This window comes from Hemiscyllium ocellatum, chromosome 29 (genome assembly GCF_020745735.1).
Source record: "Hemiscyllium ocellatum isolate sHemOce1 chromosome 29, sHemOce1.pat.X.cur, whole genome shotgun sequence".
Classification (NCBI taxonomy): domain Eukaryota; kingdom Metazoa; phylum Chordata; class Chondrichthyes; order Orectolobiformes; family Hemiscylliidae; genus Hemiscyllium; species Hemiscyllium ocellatum.
Window position 1 is genome coordinate 48,745,317 of NC_083429.1, and position 21,704 is coordinate 48,767,020.

General features: G+C 42.5%; 1 protein-coding gene across 4 annotated transcripts in view; it reads right to left on the bottom strand.

Moving 5' to 3' along the window:
- The window catches only part of drd2a (dopamine receptor D2a), a 125,917-nt gene that overhangs the window by 31,953 nt on the left and 72,260 nt on the right, over positions 1–21,704 (bottom strand). For all 4 annotated transcript variants that reach the window (XM_060847088.1, XM_060847086.1, XM_060847089.1 and 1 more), the window contains one exon: positions 11,527–11,832. In XM_060847088.1, coding sequence (XP_060703071.1) covers positions 11,527–11,805 — 279 coding nt within the window. In that variant the 5' untranslated portion in view covers positions 11,806–11,832. The remainder of the gene's footprint in view (positions 1–11,526; positions 11,833–21,704) is intronic.

A 21,704-nucleotide genomic window follows, 5' to 3' on the forward strand; every position in this document is an offset into this window, starting at 1 on the left:
ATTACAAATTGCTTTTCAGATGCCTCTGTGTTTAAAGAGCAAATAAAATTGGTTGAATCTTCGGGTACCAGATTCTAATTTTGCTTTTTAATAAGCATTCTTTGTCGAGCTGTTATAAAAAAAGTGACTGACTGTGTCTACCTAACGACGCTGAGGCCTCTGTCTACTTCAGAACATGCCTCCTGCAATCAGTGACTCTTTATGACAGAAGCTTCAGCTCTGTGAACATTTGAGGCTGTAACTTTGGACTCTAATTACACCATGTCATTTTCCATGGGATTTCACTTTGCTATGGATTATTCAAGGCAGACAGTGAGTTGAGGGTGAGTGTAAGTCTAGGGAGCACTTATAGAGTCATAAAGATATACAGCATGGAAACAGACCCTTCGGTCCAACCCGCCCATGCCAACCAGATATCCCAACCCAATCTAGTCCCACCTGCCAGCACCCAGCCCATATCCCTCCAAACCCTTCCTAGTCATATACCCATCCAAATGCCTCTTAAGTGTTGCAATTGTACCAGCCTCCACCACATGCTCTGGCAGCTCATTCCATACACGTACCACCCTCTGTGTGAAAAGGTTGTCCCTTAGGTCTCTTTTATATCATTCCCCTCTCACCCAAAACCTATGCCTTCTAGTTCTGGACTCCCCAACCCCAGGGAAAAGACTTTGCCTATTTATCCTATCCATGCCCCTCATAATTTTGAAAACCTCTATAAGGTCACCCCTCAGCCTTGGTCGCTCCAGGGAAAACAGCCCCAGTCTGTTCAACCTCTCCCTATAGCTCAAATCCTCCAACCCTGGCAGCATCCTTGTAAATCTTTTCAGAACCCTTTCAAGTTTCACAATATCTTTCCGATAGGAAGGAGACTAGAATTGCACGCAATATTCCAACAGTGGCCTAACCAATGTCCTGTACAGCCGCAATATGATCTTCCAACTCCTGTACTCAATACTCTGACCAATAAAGGAAAGCATACCAAACACCTTCCTCACTATCCTATCTACCTGCTTTCAAGGAGCTATGAACCTGCACTCCAAGGTCTCTTTGTTCAGTAACATTCCCTAGGACCTTATCTTTAAGTGTATAAGTTCTGCTAAGATTTGCTTTCTCAAAATGCAGCACCTCACATTTATCTGAATTAAACTCCATATGCCACTTCTCAGCCCATTGGCCCATCTGGTCAAAGTCCTGTTGTAATCTGAGATAACCCTCTTCGCTGTCCACTACACCTCCAATTTTTGGTGTCATCTGCAAACTTACTAACTGTACCTCTTATGCTCGCATCCAAATCATTTATGTAAATGACAAAAAGTAGAGGGCCCAGCACCGATCCTTGTGGCACTCCACTGGTCACAGGCCTCCAGTCTGAAAAACAACCCTCTACCACCACCCTCTGTCTTCTACCTTTGCGCCAGTTCTGTATCCAAATGACTAGTTCTCCCTGTATTCCATGAAATCTAACCTTGCTAATCAATCTCCCAAGGGGAACCGTGTCAAACGCCTTACTGAAGTCCATATAGATCACATAAACTGCTCTTCCCTCATCAATCTTCTTTGTTACTTCATCAAAAAACTCAATCAAGTTTGTGAGACATGATTTCCCATGCACAAAGCCATGTTGACTATCCCGAATCAGTCCTTGCCTTTCCAAATACATGTACATCCTGTCCCTCAGAATTCCCTCCAACAACTTGCCCACCACCGAGGCAGGCTCACTGGTCTATAGTTCGCTGGCTTGTCCTTACCACCCTTCTTAAACAGTGGCACCACGTTCGCCAACCTCCAGTCTTCAGGCACTTCACCTGTGACTATCGATGATACAAATATCTCAGCAAGAGGCTCTTACAATGTATAGGATGTCTGCTCCAGAGCTAAGTAGAGTCAATAAAAAAAAATTGTGAAGGAATGTTCTACCTACTTAATAGGGTTGTAGTTTAATATATTGGAATCATTTCCTATTTTGCCTCAGAGCTAGTGTAGATCAATGAACACAGTGGTATGGGGTCAATAAGTGGATGAAGACAATGGCAGGAAACTGACCTTCGTTTTGTGGAAGGTAGTTTATAGAAGGCTGGCTGGGAATGTATCTATGAGGTGGATAGGTTACCTGCCTCTAAGCCATAACTTTTAGTTTTGAGTCCCACTCCAGGATTTGACAGCCAAGAAAGCTATATTTATAATGTGGCTGGTCAGGTTGTGTATTATCCAACAAGCACATAAATGGCTGTGGGAGGAATTTATAGTCTCCATGTGATGGTCAGAAAATCGAAGGCACTCTCATCATTATCCTTAGCTCTAGTCCACAACAAACCTGTGAAAGTTGCATGTGACCAGAGCAACTTGGACTCCCCGTGTGAACGTGAACCTACCAAGCATCTGTGCTGCTGTTTACTATCTACATTAAAACCTATTGATGCTGAACTGATTGACACTGTGTTCTTTCTTTGCTTACACTTCAGACTATTTCAAATTTCACCATTCATTTGTCTTCCATCCATGTGCTGATTGACTTCAGAAAGGTGCAAAATTATCTTGTCAGCTCTCCAATTGTTCAGTACCCACGGGGTTAATGCTTTAGCAAGGGTAGCATCTGGATTATTCTCTCCCTGAGCTTTGCAATCGGAAATAACTGAGCAAATAGGCTGATAAACAAACAATGGAGTGAAAGGGAGAGAGAGAATCTGTGAAGGCAATAATCAAACAATTTTATACACAATCTTTGCAGCTCTTTAATTGGGTAGTATTTTATGACAGGAAGTATTTAAGCAGCATGATAAAGCACCATAATTTATTAAAACCAAGGCAATCTTGTCTGAAACTCTTGTCCTTTGTAACTCAGTTGAATCCATTAGTGGTTGATAAAGCTGTCAAACGAAAATCTGCTCATTTTTCCCAGTGAGAACATAGATCCATCACTCAGGGAGCGGCGAGCTTACTATCTATATCTTGCTGTGAAAAGCATGATTCAGGTCTAGATTTTGAGACTTTTTCTTTTGTTAAGTGTTTTTTGCATGGCCTTGTGCTGTACAGTTTGAGTTAAAGCTTCGAGCCTTGATATACGATTATCACAACAGACCTTTTGTTTTTTGGCACTTAGCCACTGTCTCCTGCTATCCATTTGCCTATTTTCAATTCAGAAGCAACTGATTTGGTTCATTTAAAAATCCCCTTGAGAAGTACACTGTCACTGAAATTAAAATAAGCAGAAGATAAATTGCCTGGTTGAAATCATTTGGAACAGAGGAAGCCACTTTCTTATTATCATTGAGTTGAAATTTGACCTGTTCACCCTGTCTTTTGCTCCAAGTGTTGAATGAGTGTGCTACCAGCAACTATTCAGCAATGTGAACATTTACCTTAATGGGAAGTGATGACCTACTGGTAAAGTGAATAGGCGAGTAGCCCAGTGTCTGTCAGTGCCCTCATTGCCTCTGGTGATCTCCCCTCCACTGCCTCCAAAGTCATGGTCTCCTATCCCCGTACTGCCCGGTTCTACCTGCTCCCAAAGATCCACAAGCCCAACTACCCCGGCTGACCTATCATCTGAGCATGTTCCTGCATTTCCCCCCCATCTCCTGACTCCCTTCTCAGCCCCTCCCCCTCTCTTCCACTGCTCCCTGCCACCAACTGGATTCATTCCTCCCACTGACCAACCAGGTCATACCCTTTACTTGTCTTCACCTAACTGCACTTCACCACCTTGCCCCTACCTCCCCCTTTGTCTGCAGCTTCCCCCACATCCACCCCCAATCCTGAAGAAGGGTCACACCCAAAACATCAACTTCTGCATCTCCTGATGCTGCCTGGCTTGCTGTGTTCCTCCAGCTTCCAGCCTGTCCACTTTGGATTCCAGCATCTGCAGTTTTTTTGTCCCTAGTAACCCAAAATGCCAGGCTCATGCTCTGGGGACATGAGTTTAGATCCCAGCATGGTTGGTGGTGAAATCTGAACTCAGGTTTCATTTCAAGAAGTCTAGAATTAATTGATTAACATAGGGCACCATGATGACTCGGTGGTTAGCACTGCATTCTCACAGTGCTTGAGATCTGGATTCAATCTCAACCTTGTGCAACTCTGTGTGGAGTTTGCCCTTTCTCCCCATGTCTGCAAGGCTTCTCTCTGGGTACTCCAGTTTCTTCCCGTGGTCCAAAGATGTGCAGATAGGCGGACTGGCTGTGCTAAATTGCCCAAAATATTCAGGGATGTACAGGTTAGGTGGATTAGCCATACTAAGTTACTCCAAAGTGCCCAAAGATGTATAGGTTAGGTGGATTAGCCATACTAAGTTACTCCAAAGTGCCCAAAGATGTATAGGTTAGGTGGATTAGCCATACTAAATTACTCCAAAGTGTCCAAAGATTTGTAGGTTAGGTGGATTGGCCATACTAAGTTACTCCACACTATCCAAGGATGTGTAGGTTAGATGGATTGACCAAGGGAAATGCAGGGTTACAGGGATAGGGTAAAGGGGTGCATATAGGTGGGAGGGTCAGTGTGGACTTGATGAACCGACAATCCTGTTTCCACACTGTGGGGATTCTCTATTTTGACTCTTAACTTCCCTTTAAGTGATTAAGGATGGGTAATAAATGCAAGTTTAGACAGGGACACCAAATTCCCATGAACAGAGTAAAAAACATAATTGAGTTTTATCGGCTTCATTTTACTTTTCATCTCAATTCTGTTCTTGCACTTTGTTGAAACAAATGACCATATAAATGCAAAATGTTGCAGTAGACCCTGCCTGATTCTCACATCATTGTCAGGTGAAGGTATAACAGGTTGTAGGATAAGCAGAAGCACCACCTCATCGCTCCTGAGATCAGTCAATGACTGGGGAAAGGGTTGACTCTGTTCTGAGATCAGATAGGTGCCTGAGTCAAGCTCACCTAACATCAATGTAGAGTTCTTCCAAAGGAACATGCTTAACACCTGGACAATGAGCTCTGCCTCTCTCTCTCTCTCTCTCTCTCTCTCTCTCTCTCTCTCCGGGTGACTTGTTTGCTGGATGACATTGAGAAACTGCCTCAACCTGCAGGAGCTGGATGTTTATGAATCCACTTAGCCCAGTGAGCAGGGCTTTTCCTGAACCAGCCAACAGTCAAAGCACCATGCTCAATAAATTAGATTCACTGATGTGAAATGGTTCTTTGCATTAAGAGCTGATAGTAAATCATGAAAACTGGACATTAAACAAATGGATGGATTTGGTTGGTGACAGATCTCAATAACATTATTTTCTGAGTCTCTTTAATATACAACTAACCAAGACGTGCATCAGAAAAAAATCACCTTTGTAGGTACAATATGATAGTCTGGTGGTTTTGTTAGTTTGTAATTCAGGTTCGTGATTAGCCTGGTAGAAAACTCAGCTCAAATCCCATCACGACAACTTTAATAAAAATGAAAATCAGGTTGTGTGTATATTTTCACCCATTTTACACTGCCACTCAATATGAATTTCTAGCAAGCTCATGCTCTCTGTTCCCTGAGATTTTATAATTCTCTCTTTATTAGAGCGTGGAATTAAATTTTAACATTCACATCCTCCTTTCTAAATCCCTCCAAGGCCTTGGCCTGTTTATCTCCTGTAGCTTACAATGTCATTTCTAGCTTCCCTTACATGTCTCAGATTTCCAGTGCCAATAGTAACCATTGGTTGTACCTGCACATGATGAAGCCTTGTGTTCTGGAATTCTCCCTCTAAACCTCTCTTCAAAACTGCACCTTAAAGGGCCACCTCACCTGTCCTAATATCACCTCATGCAACTGTGTGTGAGAGTTCCTTTAATCCTCACTCCTGTGAAGTGCTGTGGCATGTTTCACTAGATTGAAAGTGTTATACAAATGCAAGTTGTGCTAAATGGCACTTTTGCCAGACTTTAAGCCTTTTACAAAGAGATTCATTCTAGATCTACCAGCTAAACCTGGACATGAATGACTGCAGTGATGTGGATGACTTCCAGTTGTTCCCAATACTATCTTGCTATGTGCTGTGAGGTAAGTGATTAACATAGGGCTAAACCTGATTTGTTTTTTTGGCTAAATGCCAGGGTTTTTAGGAAGGTTTCTCACATCAAGGCCTCATAGGTTTTCTCACCATATCTTGCCAGTGAATGACCTAGCCTAGGGTCCGTGTTGCCAAAGTATAGCCCTATCTTATCGCACGCCATTCTTGGAACACCTCACAACTGCTGGAGTATCCTGGAATTGACCAGAACCCCTGGCGCTGGCACTATCTTTAAAATGCTCTTGCACAAACAGACAAGCACTGTTAGTCCGGAACTGCTTTGCATGGTTTGTGACACTTGACCCGGGACATGACAGCAAATTGGCACCATGCATTGCAGGAAGGGGCCTGCAGATCCTGGGATGGCATGGGATGGCATAGAGGAAGGGTGTCTTCTGTGCACAGGATCAGCAGAGAAGGCCAGTCAGATCTGTGGTTGCCACCTGGGTCAGTGCAATTTCACTCGGGTAGAGGAATGCACGAGCAACGTAAGAAGAAGTCCAATGATCTTCTCCACTTCTCCAGTATAAGTGACGCCATCCTCTCCCTGTTTCCTCACACTCACTCCATCTTGGCTACTGTGCCCACCTCCCACTGAAGCTTACGTGCTACCACTTTCGCTGTTACCAAATGGCCTGCTTCCACATTGTAGGCATTCTATGACAATTCTATTACCTGTAACACCCTCCCTCACTCATTCTCCCCCACCCTATACCCAACACCATTAACTCTGCACAGCCTTTCCTCTAGTTACTCACTTGCTCGAATCAACTCTTTACTTGCACCTACAAAAATAATAGCTGTGCCACTAAATGTCACCTCCCTAAATACTTGCCTCTCTCTCATTCCTGGAGTAGAAGAGCCTCCAGTAAAGGCAGAAAGTGTCATGATGGGGGATGGGCTGACAGATATTTGGTTCTTCACTTCTGTGAGGTGATGCCTGACTCTTCCTGCCCTGAACAACTGCCTGACCAGGTCCAGCCCCTAGTTTGGGTATGAGTGACTTCCCTTGACACCCTCACCCGAACAAAGACCATCCCCATTGACTTGACTGTGGAATGCTGACAAGATTCTTTCATCATAAGTTCCAAATACACATCTGAAAATATTTCCTCCTTCAATACCCTCTAAACCTCTTCCCTTTTATCCTTCATCTATGCTTCTTGGTTATTGATCCCTCTAGCAACAGAAAACATTTCTTCCTATCTACCCCTGTCTGTGCCACTCACAATACTGTACAATTCAATCAGTTTAGATTAGATTACTTACAGTGTGGAAACAGGCCCTTTGGCCCAACAAGTCCACACCGACCCGCCGAAGCACAACCCACCCATACCCCTACATTTACCCCTTACCTACGGGCAATTTAGCATGGCCAATTCACCTGACCCGCACATCTTTGGACTGTGGGAGGAAACCGGAGCACCCGGAGGAAACCCACGCAGACACGGGGAGAATGCGCAAACTCCACACAGTCAGTCGCCTGAGGCGGGAATTGAACCCAGGTCTCTGGAGCTGTGAGGCAGCAGTGCTAACCACTGTGCCACCGTGCTGCCCAGTTCTCCTAGGCAAAAGTCCTGATGAAAGGTTTTTGCCTGAAACATCGATATCCCTGCTCCTCAGATGCTGCCTGACCTGCTGTGCTTTTCCAGCACCACTCTAATCTAGACTCTTCTCAGCCTTCTCTGTTCTAAGGGGAACAAACCTAATCTACATACTTTCTCTTCAGAGCTGAATTATTCCAGCCCAGGCAATGCCCTGATGAATTTCTTTTGAACCCTCTCTAGTGCAATCACATCCTCTCTGACAGAAGGGTGACCAGAACTGCACAAAGTATTCTGCTGTGGCTGAACTAACATCTTATACAGATCCACAATAAAGTCCCTGGTTGTGCATTCATTGCCATGCTTAGTAATTGCAAGTGTCCTATAAGTCTTCTTAACCACCTTATCCATCTGTCCTGCTCTCCTTCGTGGGTGTGTGGACATGCAAACCATGCCATGCTGTTGGCCATTGTTCTGTCCATCTGACCAGCCTGTCAAAACTGCCTGTATTCTAAGTTGTGGTGTTAATAAGGTGTTTGTTCGCTATAATTGGCAACGTGCTGTTGCTCAGTGGGAAACATGCCTTTCTGCTCACCACCTGCATAAAAGATGCAGCAAATTGCTCCAAATGTCAGAATAGGCTTCACTGAACCTTTTGTGTGATTCTCCCACATATCTGTGGGCAGCGTGGTGTTACAGTGGTTAGCACTGCTGCCTCACAGCGCTAGAGACCCTGGTTCAATTCCCGACTCAGGCGACTGACTGTGTGGAGTTTGCACATTGTCCCTGTGTCTGCGTGGGTTTCCTCTGGGTGCTCCGGTTTCCTCCCACAGTCATAAAAATGTGCAAGTCAGGTGGATTGGCCATGCTAAATTGTCTGTAGTGTTAGGTAAAGGGGAATGGGTGGGTTGCGCTTCGGCGGGTTGGTGTGGACTTGTTGGGCCTAAGGGCCTGTTTCCACACTGTAAGTAATCTAATCTAGCCATACCCCAAGTCATTCAGGCCCTTATAACATTGCACCCATGGTTTAAATTCAAATTGCCATCTTGAAAAGATTGCAACCACAGTGAACTGGTTATACTACATGGGTGACTTTTATGCCTCATTTGCTATGTTAACGATCTTTGTAATCTTCAAGATGTAACATCATTCTCAACTATATGGGGATGCATAAAGAAAACTACCCATCTGTATTGAAAGTGATCATTGATGAGTTATCACTGCAGGGTTTGCTGGGCTGAACAAGTATCATTAGGACAAACATACTCTCTTGTTTGCTGTATATTTTACAAATAGTGCCTGTTAGAACTTTGTGAAAGTATTTAACAAACTGTAAAAGAAAATCATTGCATTCTGCCTCTCGATGAGGTAGAGATTCCCCGACAGTGCATTAGTGAGGTTTTATGGCTCTTCATCTTTCAATGAAATTATCTCAGATCCTTTTTTTCATCGTTTTCTACTTTATAGCAGTGACAACACATCAAAAGGATTTCATTGGCTGTAAAGTGCTTTGGGGCATCATAAGGTCATGAAAAGTGCTATATAAATATAAGTCACTCTTTCTTTCTGTCTGTCTGCTGTCCTGACCAATTTGAGTGCAGCTTTGTGAAAATCTTTCCAGCCCTTTTATTTGCTTGGTGTATCTTTCATGGGCCATAAAATCTATCACCAGGATCACGGAAAACAACTGGGGGAGTCTACTTCCCCCATTCCAGTGATAATGCACCACACAAACCTGCATTCATTCCCCTTCATCTCACTTTATTGGCAGATCCTTTGTAAAGGTTTTTCTGAACATCATCAGAACATGACTTTGGGGTTTTAAATAGGAAGGGATGGAAGTTGATTGTCGTTAAGTTGGCACAAATTTAAGATATTTGCTAAAACTAAAAAGTTGCTACAAATGAGGAGAGTGTCTTTTTTAGAGTTCTTAAGGTGCAGAATGAGGCCATTGGGCCCATTGAGTCTGCACTAACCCTCTGACGAGATCCCACGCAAATCCGCCCTATTCCAGCACACTTGCATTTTTAACCATGGCTAACCCACCTAGTCGGCACAACTCTGGATGCTACGAGGCAATTGTCAGCATGACCAATCCACCCAGCCTGCACATCTTTGGATTGTGGGAGGAATCTGGAGCACCCAGAGGAAACCCACGCAGACACAAGGAGAGCATGCAAACACCACATACAGTCATCTGAGGGTGGAATCAAACCCAGGTCCCTGGCGCTGTGAGGCAGAAATGGTAACCACTGAGCCACCGTGCCACCCTAATGAGAGTGGTGAATTTTATGAGTTGTGATATGAAAATCAATATCTGAATGCATGAGGCAGATTTGATAGTTGCTTCCCAAATGGTTAGATACTTTGAGAGAAAACAGCTGGAGGGCAATGAGGTAAGTACAGGGGAGTGAGAATAATTGGTGTCAGCTCTTTCAAAGCATATGGAACTGGTAACAAGGGCCAAATGGTCTCTTTCTGTGCTATAAGATTCCATAAACAGAAATCCATGGGAATTGAAATGTCCATTACAATATAAAAAGTGGCAGAGAGTTGTTTGAGTTTTGTGTGCCCCAATGGCACTTTTTATTGATACATTTGCCCATTAGATCACTTCCAACCTTTCCAAGCCAGAGCAAATAAAGTTTGGTCTGTCCAACCCGCTTATTCTAGGTTTTGTCTATTAAACATTCTCTGAACTGTTTCCAAAGTATCTACATCCTTCCTTCAATGAGGAGATCAAATTGGTACACAATGCTTCTGATGTGGTCTCACCAGTACCCTGTGTAACTGCAGTATTACCAATCAACTTCTGTGTTCATTTGCCCTCATATTAACTGATCATAATCTTCTTCACATCAGCCATGGTTACAATTACGTACCTTTATCAGAAGGATAAATTCAGTGATGCCAAAAAACACAGAAGGTGAAGCTGGCCATTCATCCCATTGAGTCTGCTCTTCCATTCAATAAGATTGTGGTTCATCTGATAATCTTCAAATCCACATTCCTGTCTTTTCTCTGCAATCATTGATTCCCTTACTGATTGAAAATATGTCTATCTCAGTCTTGAATCTATTTAACGCTCCAGTCCTGATAGCTGTCAGTAAAGAATTCCACAGACCCACTATCTTTCAAGTGAAAGAATTCTTCTTTATTTCTATCCTAAATGGATAACCCCTTATTCTGAGATCTCCAGTCCCAGACTCTGCCACAAGGGGAAACAATCTTTTCACATTTACCCTGTCAGGTCACCAAAGAATCTTGTATGTTTCAATAAGATTGCCTGTCATTCATCTCAACTCAAAGCTCAGTGCTGATGCCTTACTGTGAAGTCTTCCTATAACAGAAAAACAGATAGTTCCCTCGAAAGCAAAAGAGTCTGGGTCATTGAGTATGTTCAAGGCCAAACTAACCAGATATTTGATCCATAGTCTAGCTGAGGGTTACTGGAGGGAGGATGGCTGCCATCAGGAAAGAGGACTTAAGTATGCAGTCAGATCAGACGTGATCTTATTGAATAGCAGAGCAAGCCTGCAGGGTTGATTGGACCATTGCTGCCCCTATTTCTTATGATGTTATAACATGGTATGATTTTAACCATTTTGTGGGGCAGGACTCATTATTGGAACTGCACCATCACTGAATTTACCGTGTCGTTCCACAGCAAACTCTATCCAGTCATATAAACATTGGGAACCAAGAGCACTCAGGCTGACCTCATGAGCTAGCCAAAAACCTCATTTATCAACACATTGAAAATTTGCAAAACAGATCCCATGGTCATAATTTCCATTTATGGTGATTGGTAAAGCAGTACTTCGGGGGATTTTCTGGTAGATATTGCTGATGGGCATAAGTCCCAACAATCAAGAGGATCGATTCTCTTGGCAAACTTCTGCAGAAATCTCACTTCCATGCCTCTGTATAAAAATAAACAGTATTGGATAAAAGCATAAGCCTTACCTCCACATAGACAACCCATGGCATTACCAAAGTGGCCACAAGGAGATCTGCCACTGCTAGACTGACAATCAGATAGTTGGTGGTGGTCTGCAGGGCTTTTTCCCTGGATACGGCTATGCACACCAGCACATTGCCAAATACAATCACAAAGATGAGAAGAGTCAGGAGCATGGCATAATAGTTGTACTGATATTTTTGCTCAGCTCCAGTGTCATTGATCGATCCAGTCCAGTTCCCTTCATAGGTTTCATTGAACATAATCATGCCAAAAGGATCCATGGATGATGTGTTGACCCTCCCTGTGGCCTGGAATAGAAAGAGGAGAGTCAATTTACTGCAATACGGTGCAAAAAAGCAATGTAACCAGCTGTAGGTAAAGCCAAATCAAAAACACAAAACTCCAGTGCTGTGATTTTACTTTTGGAGGAAAATAGGTTCATTTTTCAAAATAGTAAAAAGTGAGGACTGCAGATGCTGGAGATCAGAGCTGAAAACGTGTTGCTGGTTAAAGCGCAGCAGGTCAGGCAGCATCCAAGGAACAGGAAATTCGACGTTTTGGGCATAAGCCCTTCATCAGGAATGAGGAGAGGGTGCAAGGCAGGCTAAGATAAAAGGTAGGGAGGAGGGACTTGGGGGAGGGGCGATGGAGATGTGATAGGTGGAAGGAGGTCAAGGTGAGGGTGATAGGCCGGAGTGGGGTGGGGGCGGAGAGGTCAGGAAGAGGATTGCAGGTTAGGAGGGCGGTGCTGAGTTCGAGGGAATCGACTGAGACAAGGTGGGGGGAGGGGAAATGAGGAAACTGGAGAAATCTGAGTTCATCCCTTGTGGTTGGTTTCAAAATGCAAAGTGATGATATTTCATCACACTGAAAAATAGCTTTTTCTCTCAAGAAGACAATGGAACTTTTTTTTCTTTTTTCTTTCAAAGCTATTGAAATGATAAAACCAGAAAGGACTTTTCTTAGAACCTGTGGTAAATCACAATTTCTTCCTGGACACTGGATCCAGGTTTCTGTCTCATTCCATTGTATCTATAAGGCCATGATGCATTATCTTTATTGTTGCTGATTACTCCTATAGTCTCTTTCAATAATGCTGGCACTTTTCAAAGACGGTCAGATAAATGTGAAGGATGGGCACCATGGCACAATAATCCATTGATAAGATGTCCATTTGAACAGTCTTCTGCAGAGATGCTATACATGTCACCCAGCAACAACAGTGGGTGCTTACCTAAACTTAAGGATTAAAGGAATCAGATGGAGCAGTGTAGGCCATAAGATAATAAAATGTAGGAGAAGAAATAGGCCATTCAGCCCATTGAGTCTACTCCGTCAATCAATGAGATCATGGATGATCTGACAATCCTCAACTCCACTTTCCTGTCTTTTCATCACCAACCCGATTCTCTTACTGATTAAAATCTATCTATCTCAAACCTTGAATGTATTTAGCAACATAACTTTGATAGCCCTCTGTGATTAAGAATGCTATAGATTCACAACGCTCAGAGAAGAAATTCCTTCTCATTGCTGTCCTAACTGGATGATCTTCGAAACGTCGAATTCCCTATTCCTGAGGATTCCTGATGAAGGGCTTATGCTCGAAACGTCGAATTCCCTATTCCTGAGATGCTGCCTAAACTGCTGTGCTTTAACCAGCAACACATTTTCAGCTACACTGAGGTTATGCCTAGATTCTCCCAGAAGGGGAACAAAATTTCCACATTGACCACACAAACCCACTAAGAATCTTATAAATTTTATAATATTCACCTCTCACTGTCCAATGAGTGCAGGCTTGATCTACTTAACCTCTCCTCAGAAGAAAATCCCTCCATATCTGGCATCAGCCATATTTCTTCTGTGGACTGTCTCCAATCCCAGTATGTCTTTCCTTAGGAAAGGCAACAAAAATATTGAAGGTGTAATCTGACTAGTCCTGAAGCAATGCAAATGCTGGAGATCTGAGACGTAGAAAGGCAGAAATTGCTGGAAAATCTCAGCAGGTCTGGTTGCAGTGGTGGAGAGAAAACCGCATTATCATTTTGAATCCAGTGACTTTTCTTCAGACTTTTCCCTTTTTTAGCCTTCATTTTCTTTGAAGAAAGGCCAAGACACTATTTGCCTTCCCTAGCAGAAAAAAGCATCTATTCTATATCAGGTGTGAATTTGACCTGAGTCTCTTGGTAATGCTCCTAGTAAGTGAAAGTATCCTCCATAGTCCCAGAGGCTGCTCTTTCATTTAACAGATATGACTGATGGTGAGTTTAACCTGAAGATCCCCTCAGCAGAGACTGTTAACATTCACGAATACTGGCATCTTTGGAAATGGGAGAAGGAGTAGGCCATTTAGCCTATCAAACCTGCTCCACCATTCAACTGGATCATGGATGCTGTTCTACCTTAACATCATCTTCCTGAAATATCTCCGTGTACCTTTAATGTTTAGAAATCTACCGATCGTGAACAAAATGAACGATTGATCTTGCACTGAGCTATGGGTTGCAGAATTTCAAGCATTCAACTCCCTCTACATCTCAGTCCTAAATACCCGACCCCTTATTTCAAGACTGGATCCTTTGTTTCTAGATGCACATTAGTCAGGAGCAATATCCTTCTGCGTCTATCCTGAAGAGGCCTGTGAAGATTTTGCATGCTAATCTTCTAAACTTTAGAGAATGCAGAACCTATCTACTTGATCTCTCCTCAAAGGATGACACTGCTATTCCAGGTTTGAGTCAAGAAGTCTGGTGCTAGAAAAGCACAGTCCTTCAGGCAGCATCTGCCTCTTGGATGCAGCTCCTCAGATGCTGCCTGACCAACTGTACTTTTCCAGCACCAGACATTTTGACTCTGATCTCCAACATCTGCTGTCCTCTGTTTCTCCCATCCCAGGTTTGCCCATACAATAAAGAAAGAAGAGAAAAATGTGCATGTATTAAAGTGTTTATCAAGACTATTGGGCATTTCAAAGTGCTTTATAGCCAATTAAATACATTTTAATGTTATTACAATAAATGTAGGAAACACAGCCAGTTTGCACAGTTAGCTCCTGCAATCAGCAACATGGTTATAGTCAGAGAACCTGTTCTTGTAAGGTCAGAACTCCCCAACTCCTTTTCCAGTTAATTCCATCGGAACGCTTACTTCCACCTGAGAGGGTAAACAGGATCTCAGTTTAATATGTCAGCTGAAAGTTGTCACACTGATATTTCTCAGTCCTGCATTGAGTGACAACTTCGAATTTTCTGCTTAAATCTTGGCATACGATTTGAATCTTCTGATTCAGAGGCATCAGTGCAACCAATTGAGCTACAGTTCATAGTGCAGACCCTAGTGGCAAATAGCCCTATTAATCTCTGAATGCACGACTATAAAATCCACAGAGAACAAGGTTTCCATCTCACTCATTGTTAGTATTTGAAGCAAGGTCTAACTCCTGCAAAAAAAGGTTAGATTGGGCAGCATCTCAGATTTGTTGGCTAAGTGATAGTTGTCTTGTGTTTTTCAGAATTTTTTTAACAGTGGGGCCTAATGAGATTTCTTGTTACATCTTACCAAATGCAGCTGATTAACTACCCACTCCGAATCATGGGGTTGCTGTCGTCTGATGCTCGAACTATCTTACCAAGCTACATTCCCATATAAACTCACCATCCAAGAGACATCTGCTGAAAGGCAATCCCATCAGGCACCAACCTTCAGTTTTAAATGTCACTGTGCACCCAGGAAAGTGTTGACAATCTGGTACAGCCCCCCAGCTGGTAATGGCATGGCAAAGTAGCCACAACGTCATGCGTTCTTGGCACATGGCTGACTCTCATTCACACATTCTCCTACCTTCATCATTGCTTAACCACTGGACCACACAGTTTACCTCTCCTCAGCTACGGCCCATCTGAAAACCCTCTCTCCATTCACCACTTCTCTGTCCCCTGTGCCCACTGATCTCCTGCAACTTGTCATTGTCCAGTAGGGAATATCATATACAGGCAGACAATTCCAAAAATGAGTTTTTATTTTCAGACAGCAAAACTGAACACAAATTAAGTGAGCAGAGGCTGAAGTTCACTTTCAGAATTGCTGTCGTGATGATGAATGATGTTTACAGTCCACAATGATCTGCTGCAGTCAGCCCTCATCGACTGGAATCGGGTATCAATCAGGTTCTGTTTGGCTTGCAGTGCCCAATGCAGCTGAGCTCTGTCCACCAAGGAGATACTGACTCAGTCCACCCTGGGGGCTGACCCAGCTAGTTTCCAGTTGCATTTCACACCTAAAGAACAGCAAGGAATGTAGCTCACAGTGGACACCATCAGTACCGGGCTACACCTGGTTGTCAGGTAACACCTCCACCACACCCCACCCACTTTGGGCTATCCTGGAAGCCTATTTCTCCCCATGTGTCCTCCAACTGTCTTTGACACTGCATGTTAATGATGCGCACTCTGCTCCTCTAGTCTCGCCTCCTCCTGTGAAGCCAGGATGGTGGCTATTGCCAATGATCTCCCCTTCCATAGCCTACCATGCCATTCAATTTGGCCCACCTATTTCTCCCATCCCTGTCCTTGTCTCCACTTCTACGCACGCCTCTCCTTTACCTAACACACACACACACACACACACACACCTTGACTTTTGGCAGTGACGCTGCAATATGCTAATAGGCAAAGCAAGGTGTGGATGCTGAAAGCGTACAGATAGGCATGAAGGGATCGACATTAATGTGGCAAGCAAGTAGACCTGAGATGCAGCCAAATCCAACACTTGAGCTAGGTGCCTGTCTCTGAATACCAAGCATCCCTGATGATGGGATTTCATCTTGAATTCATCAGACACTTCACAAAAAATGCCAAAGTAACCAGAAGACAATATGTATACTGTAGGTGAGGAAACTGCTGATTGGTTGGCAAGTGGACTCTGAGTCAATTGTTGCCATTTGGAATGCACCAGTTAGATGATGATTGATAGTTAGCTTTCAGGTTTGTTTAAATTTTAATGAAGGCAGATTCACTGCAATAGGACAAGGCGTAGCCCTGAGAAATAAATCAGAGATGGCTGTCACCTACTTTTTTGAGATGAAACAGTTGCATATTTTTTCTCTGCCTGAAATAATCAGGGCCCTGTTTATTGACAAATGTATCTTCCAGTATTTTGACACGCACCACCCTGTGAGCCTGATTAATAAAACTAATTTGGTTGTCAGCATAAATTTCAGTGTTTGGCATGATTTAACAAATGTTGTCCAATCACAGAATCACATCTAATGTTTAATATTGTTCTGGATTTTCCTACAAGGGCGGGTTGGCCTATTAAACTGGAGTTAGAAACTAATTTCATTCATGGTGACCATGGCAACTAACATCAATCATTGCAAAATCCCATCTGTTTCTTCTATAAGGGAAGGAGTTTGTTATTCTTACTGGTCTAGCCTACATAGAGTCCAGACCCACAGTAATATGATACACTTTATATTATGGATAAAAGCAAATTACTGCAGATGCTGGAATCTGAAACCAAAAGAGAAAAAGCTGGAAAATCTCAGCAGGTCTGGCAGCATCTGTAAGGAGAGAAAAGAGCTGACATTTCGAGTCTAACTGACCCCTTGTCAAAGCTTTGACAAGGGGTTAGTTAGACTCGAAACGTCAGCTCTTTTCTCTCCTTACAGATGCTGCCAGACCTGCTGAGATTTTCCAGCTTTTTCTCTTTTGGTTACACTTTATATCGCTCTCTGCAATTTCACTGTATACCACTGTGGACATTCATTTTGGAATTGGTGACTAATGTTGGTCTTGCCAGCAGCATCTACAGTCCTTGGACAAGTGGAGAATCCTGGCTGATCTCTCTACACTCAGCTCAATATCTCAATTAATGCCCTGGAGAACTTGCGCTAATACTTCACAGATCCAGATCTGAACCTAGGGATTACTGCTCTGCTGGATCCACACTATGATCTGCTCATGAACCAACAGAGTACTTTTATCCAAAACAAGCAGAGAATGGTGCAAAACTCAGCAGGTCTGGCATCATCTATGGAGAGAGGAAAAGAGTTATTGTTTTGAGTCCAGAATAACTATCTTCAGAACTAAAGATATAGAGTTCTGAGGAAGGGTCACACCAGATCTGAAATATGTTCCACTGAAGCCACTTGTATGCCAATTTGAAGAGATTAGTTCACTTTCTTGAAGGACATTAGTGAATCTTATGAGTTTTTACAATAGGCTGCGAGCTTTCATGGTGCCATTAACTCTAGAGGTTAACTATATTATCAATTTACATTTAGAGATCTCTTATTGAATAATCAAATCTGAGTTGACATGAGGACTTAAGAAGTTCGGTGGGAGTAGACCACTGAGATTCATTCCATCATCAGTAAGTTAATAATTTAGATTTTACATCAAGTTCACTTTCCAACCTATTTCTATATCCCTTGATTCCCTCTATATTGTGAATTCTTGAATATATTCAAGTCCAGCATGACCTTTCTTTGGAAGTGAAGAAAAAGGGTTCTGAAGAAGACTCATACTGAAATCAAAATGCTTCTCTCTCCATAGATGCTGCCAGACCTGCTGAGTTTCTCCAGCATTTTCTGAGTTTGTTTCAGATTTTCAGCATCCTCAGTATTTTGACTTTCTTCGGGTAACTTTTATTCATTCATCTCAGTTCAAATCCTGTAAGCAACTTGATTATAATATCCTACTAGTATTTGATTAATATTGAAATTAGACTATTTAGATTGAAATGATTTGAGCAAAAAACTGCAATTGCTTAAAATTGTTTAAGTAAGATTTAGAAACTTGGAAAAGCCCTTCTAAATCAAAGGAGATGATTACATTATGAATGAATCATTGACTACTAAGTGAATGCCCTTTGAGGTTTCAAACATTAAACGAGAAGGAAACACAGACTAACATGTATAATTCCTTCAGGTAAACTAGTTATTTCCAAGCAACTGTGCAGCAAAATGATAAATCCAGTCAGTGAAGGGCACCCAACCAAATTCATGATAGTACTAAGAAGTAGCTTCAACACATAAATTTGAAAGGAAGCTGTTTTGAATAGTACATTATATGGACTGTCAGAAATTGTGGCCATATGCCTCAGGAAAAGGAATTTAATTATAAAGACACATGACTGTTCAAAGCATCATACCTCATCTGGTGAGCTGCCCACAATTTGAAACATCACGAGGGGAAGATGCTGATTCATTTAATAATGTTTTGACATCACTCCTTGTTGTCCTGCTTCAGGAATTAAGAATGTTTTTAATATTTAATTTTAATAATTATTAATCATTAACCTGCTGGGAACCTGGAAGCAGAATTCTTGTGTCAAACTTTATATCATGTGGGATTGTAAAGCTCAACTTCAGTGAGGAAAGACTTGTTTGTGAGGCCATTGGAGGAGAACGTCAAGAAGTCGCACCATGAGAAACTCTACTCATTAGGTCTGTCCCTTAGCTCTGTGAGGTGGTTATAAATAATGTAGTGATTTATAAATACGAACTAGGATCGAGGAAACTGATTTATAACAGAGTATTGAGGGCAGTTAGGACAATGGTACAGTTTTTTCTCATAACGGCCATGTGTAATTGTATATTTATTATTCAAAGTAATTCTCAGTCTCAACTATATCTCAATTATTTTAAAAATGAGATGTACAGTGAGACTTTATCCACACAACTTTGCCTGGTGATAGTTGTAGTTTAGTGAGCAAACCCCTGAGTAAGAAGATTGGATATTCAAGTTACAATGTAGACACCTGAGTACATAATCTTGGTAGACATCCCCATTGCAGTATTGAAGGAGTGCTGTACACTCTGGGATGCTGTAAATATCTTCTAACCAAACTGTTTATCATACATCTCTGGAGCAGATGGGACTTGAATCCAGCTCCCTGGGTCAGAGTTGAAAAGGATGGTGCTGAAAAGGCACAGCTTGCCAGGCAGCATCCAAGGAGCAGGAGAGTCGATGTTTCAGGCATAAGCCCTTCATCAAGAATGTGGAGGGGGAAGGGGGCTCAGAGATAAATGGGGTAGTGGGGGATGGGCTGGGGGAAAGGCAGGTGGGATGACAAAAGGTGGGTGCAGGTGATATTGATAGGTTGGTGGGTTGGGTGGTGTGGATAGCTAGGAAGGAAAATGGACAGGTAGGTCAGGTCAAGAGGGCAGTGCTGATTTGGAGGGTTGGATCTAGGATGAGCTGGGGGGATGGGGAGATTTTGAAATTGATAAAGTCAATGTTGATGCCATGTGGTTGTAGGGTCCTGATGTGGAAGATGAGGTGTTCATCTTCCAATCAGCAGGTGGTTTTGTTTTGGCAGTGGAGGAAGCCTGGGATTTACACATCTGGTTCGGAGGTCTCAATACCACCACTACACTGCAGGAGCCCTTTTTGAGGTGCTATATTATTGAAGTGCTGAAGTTAAATGGGTGAATTCAGAATCTACGTGACAGTAGTTAAGGAAGAGCAGGGACTTGTGTCCGGTGAACTTGTCAATATTTATCCCAATTATCCCACAAAAAAGATCACACAAACAGATTGTCTGGGCATTGTTGCATTGTTGTTTGTGGGAGTTTGTGTATAAATTGGTGACAGCATCATCAATTCATAAATACTTAATTGAGTGTAAAGTGGTTTGTGATGTCCTGATGTCCTAAAACAGGTTGTATGAATGCAAGCCTTCCTTGTTGGTGGTATGATATTGCTCCATGGAAACTTAATGCTCTTGTTGTGCCTGCATCAGTGAACTTGTAATTCTGTCTGTATCTCTGTTCCTGTGGTGTAGAGTACTACAATGAATTGCAGATCAAACTGTTTAGGACTGTGTTACCAGTCCAGGGCCTCGTTTGATGAAAAAGAAATGGATCCATTGGTGATCCAAGTCAGCTGGCTGAATTTTCAGTTGCTAATTTCAATTACTGAGAAATTGGAAATGAGCCATTCTAGATATTCCTGGCTCGTCAATGCCTATTCTCCACAACCCTGCACTGGGAGTTGAATCTGCAAATATTTGTGCGGTAAGCTTAATTATTTCCTTAATATTAACCTGCATGCCATATCAACAAGTGTAGTTTATCAGTTTTAGTCCAACAGAATTTCCTACCGTCACCACCAACAACCCCACCGCACCCCCCTTCCCCATTCCCCCCTCCCATTCTTGTTCATTCTATGGAACATAGAAAATTGGAGCAGGAGTAGGTCATTTGCAACTTCATCATTGCTCTGCCATTCAATATGATCACGTCAGATCATCCAACTCAGTAGTTTGTTTCCAATTTCTCCTCATACACTTTGATCCCTTTAGCCCTAAGAATTATAAATAACCCCTTCCTGAACACATTCAATGGTTTAGCCTAAACTGTTTTCTATGACAGAGAATTCCACAGGCTTGCCACACTTTGGGTGAAGGTACTTCCCCTCATTTCAGTCCGAAATGGTCTACCTTGTATCCTTCAATTGTGACCCCAGGTTCTGGGTTCCTTGCTCATGGGGAACGTCCTTCCTGCAATTATCCTGTCTAGCCCCGCTAGAGTTTCACAGGTTTCTATGAGATTCCCTTCTTATTCTTCTAAACTCAAGTGAAAGCATTCCTAACCGATCCTGTCTCTCTTTATATGTCAGTCCTGCCATCCTAGGAATCAGTCTGATAAAGCTTCATTGAAGTCCTTCCAAAGATCACCCTCCATAACTTGAGCCAAGATTTACAAAATGAACACAGCGCAGGATCAATATTAGGGCTAATGTTTCTTTGTCTTTCTCCATTTGTCAGGGAGAACTTACCATCTACTTCATATACTCCTCACAGCCAAGATTTCTCAGCACAGAGAATTGCACACTGAGGTCCACTTCATGGTTTTAAAGACAGTGCCTTCTTGCTGATTTTAAGTCTTCAGTGTATTTTTTTCATGTATGGTTCAGTTTTTACTTTTAGCATCAAGATCTAGGAGTAGCTTGAGGAGAAATTAGAGCCCAAAATATTCCGGTGAATTCAGGGATTAGTTTTTGTCTGAACATCATTAAGCTTCCTGAATATAAGCAATAAACCACAAAAAGCAGCTCATAGACACTGCTTTATAAGCAGTTTCAGCATAATGTAACATATGTTTTCATGATCGTAAAATCCTCTCAAGTTTCGTTAGCTTTACATGGACTCAGAGTGTTATGAGTATCTTTGG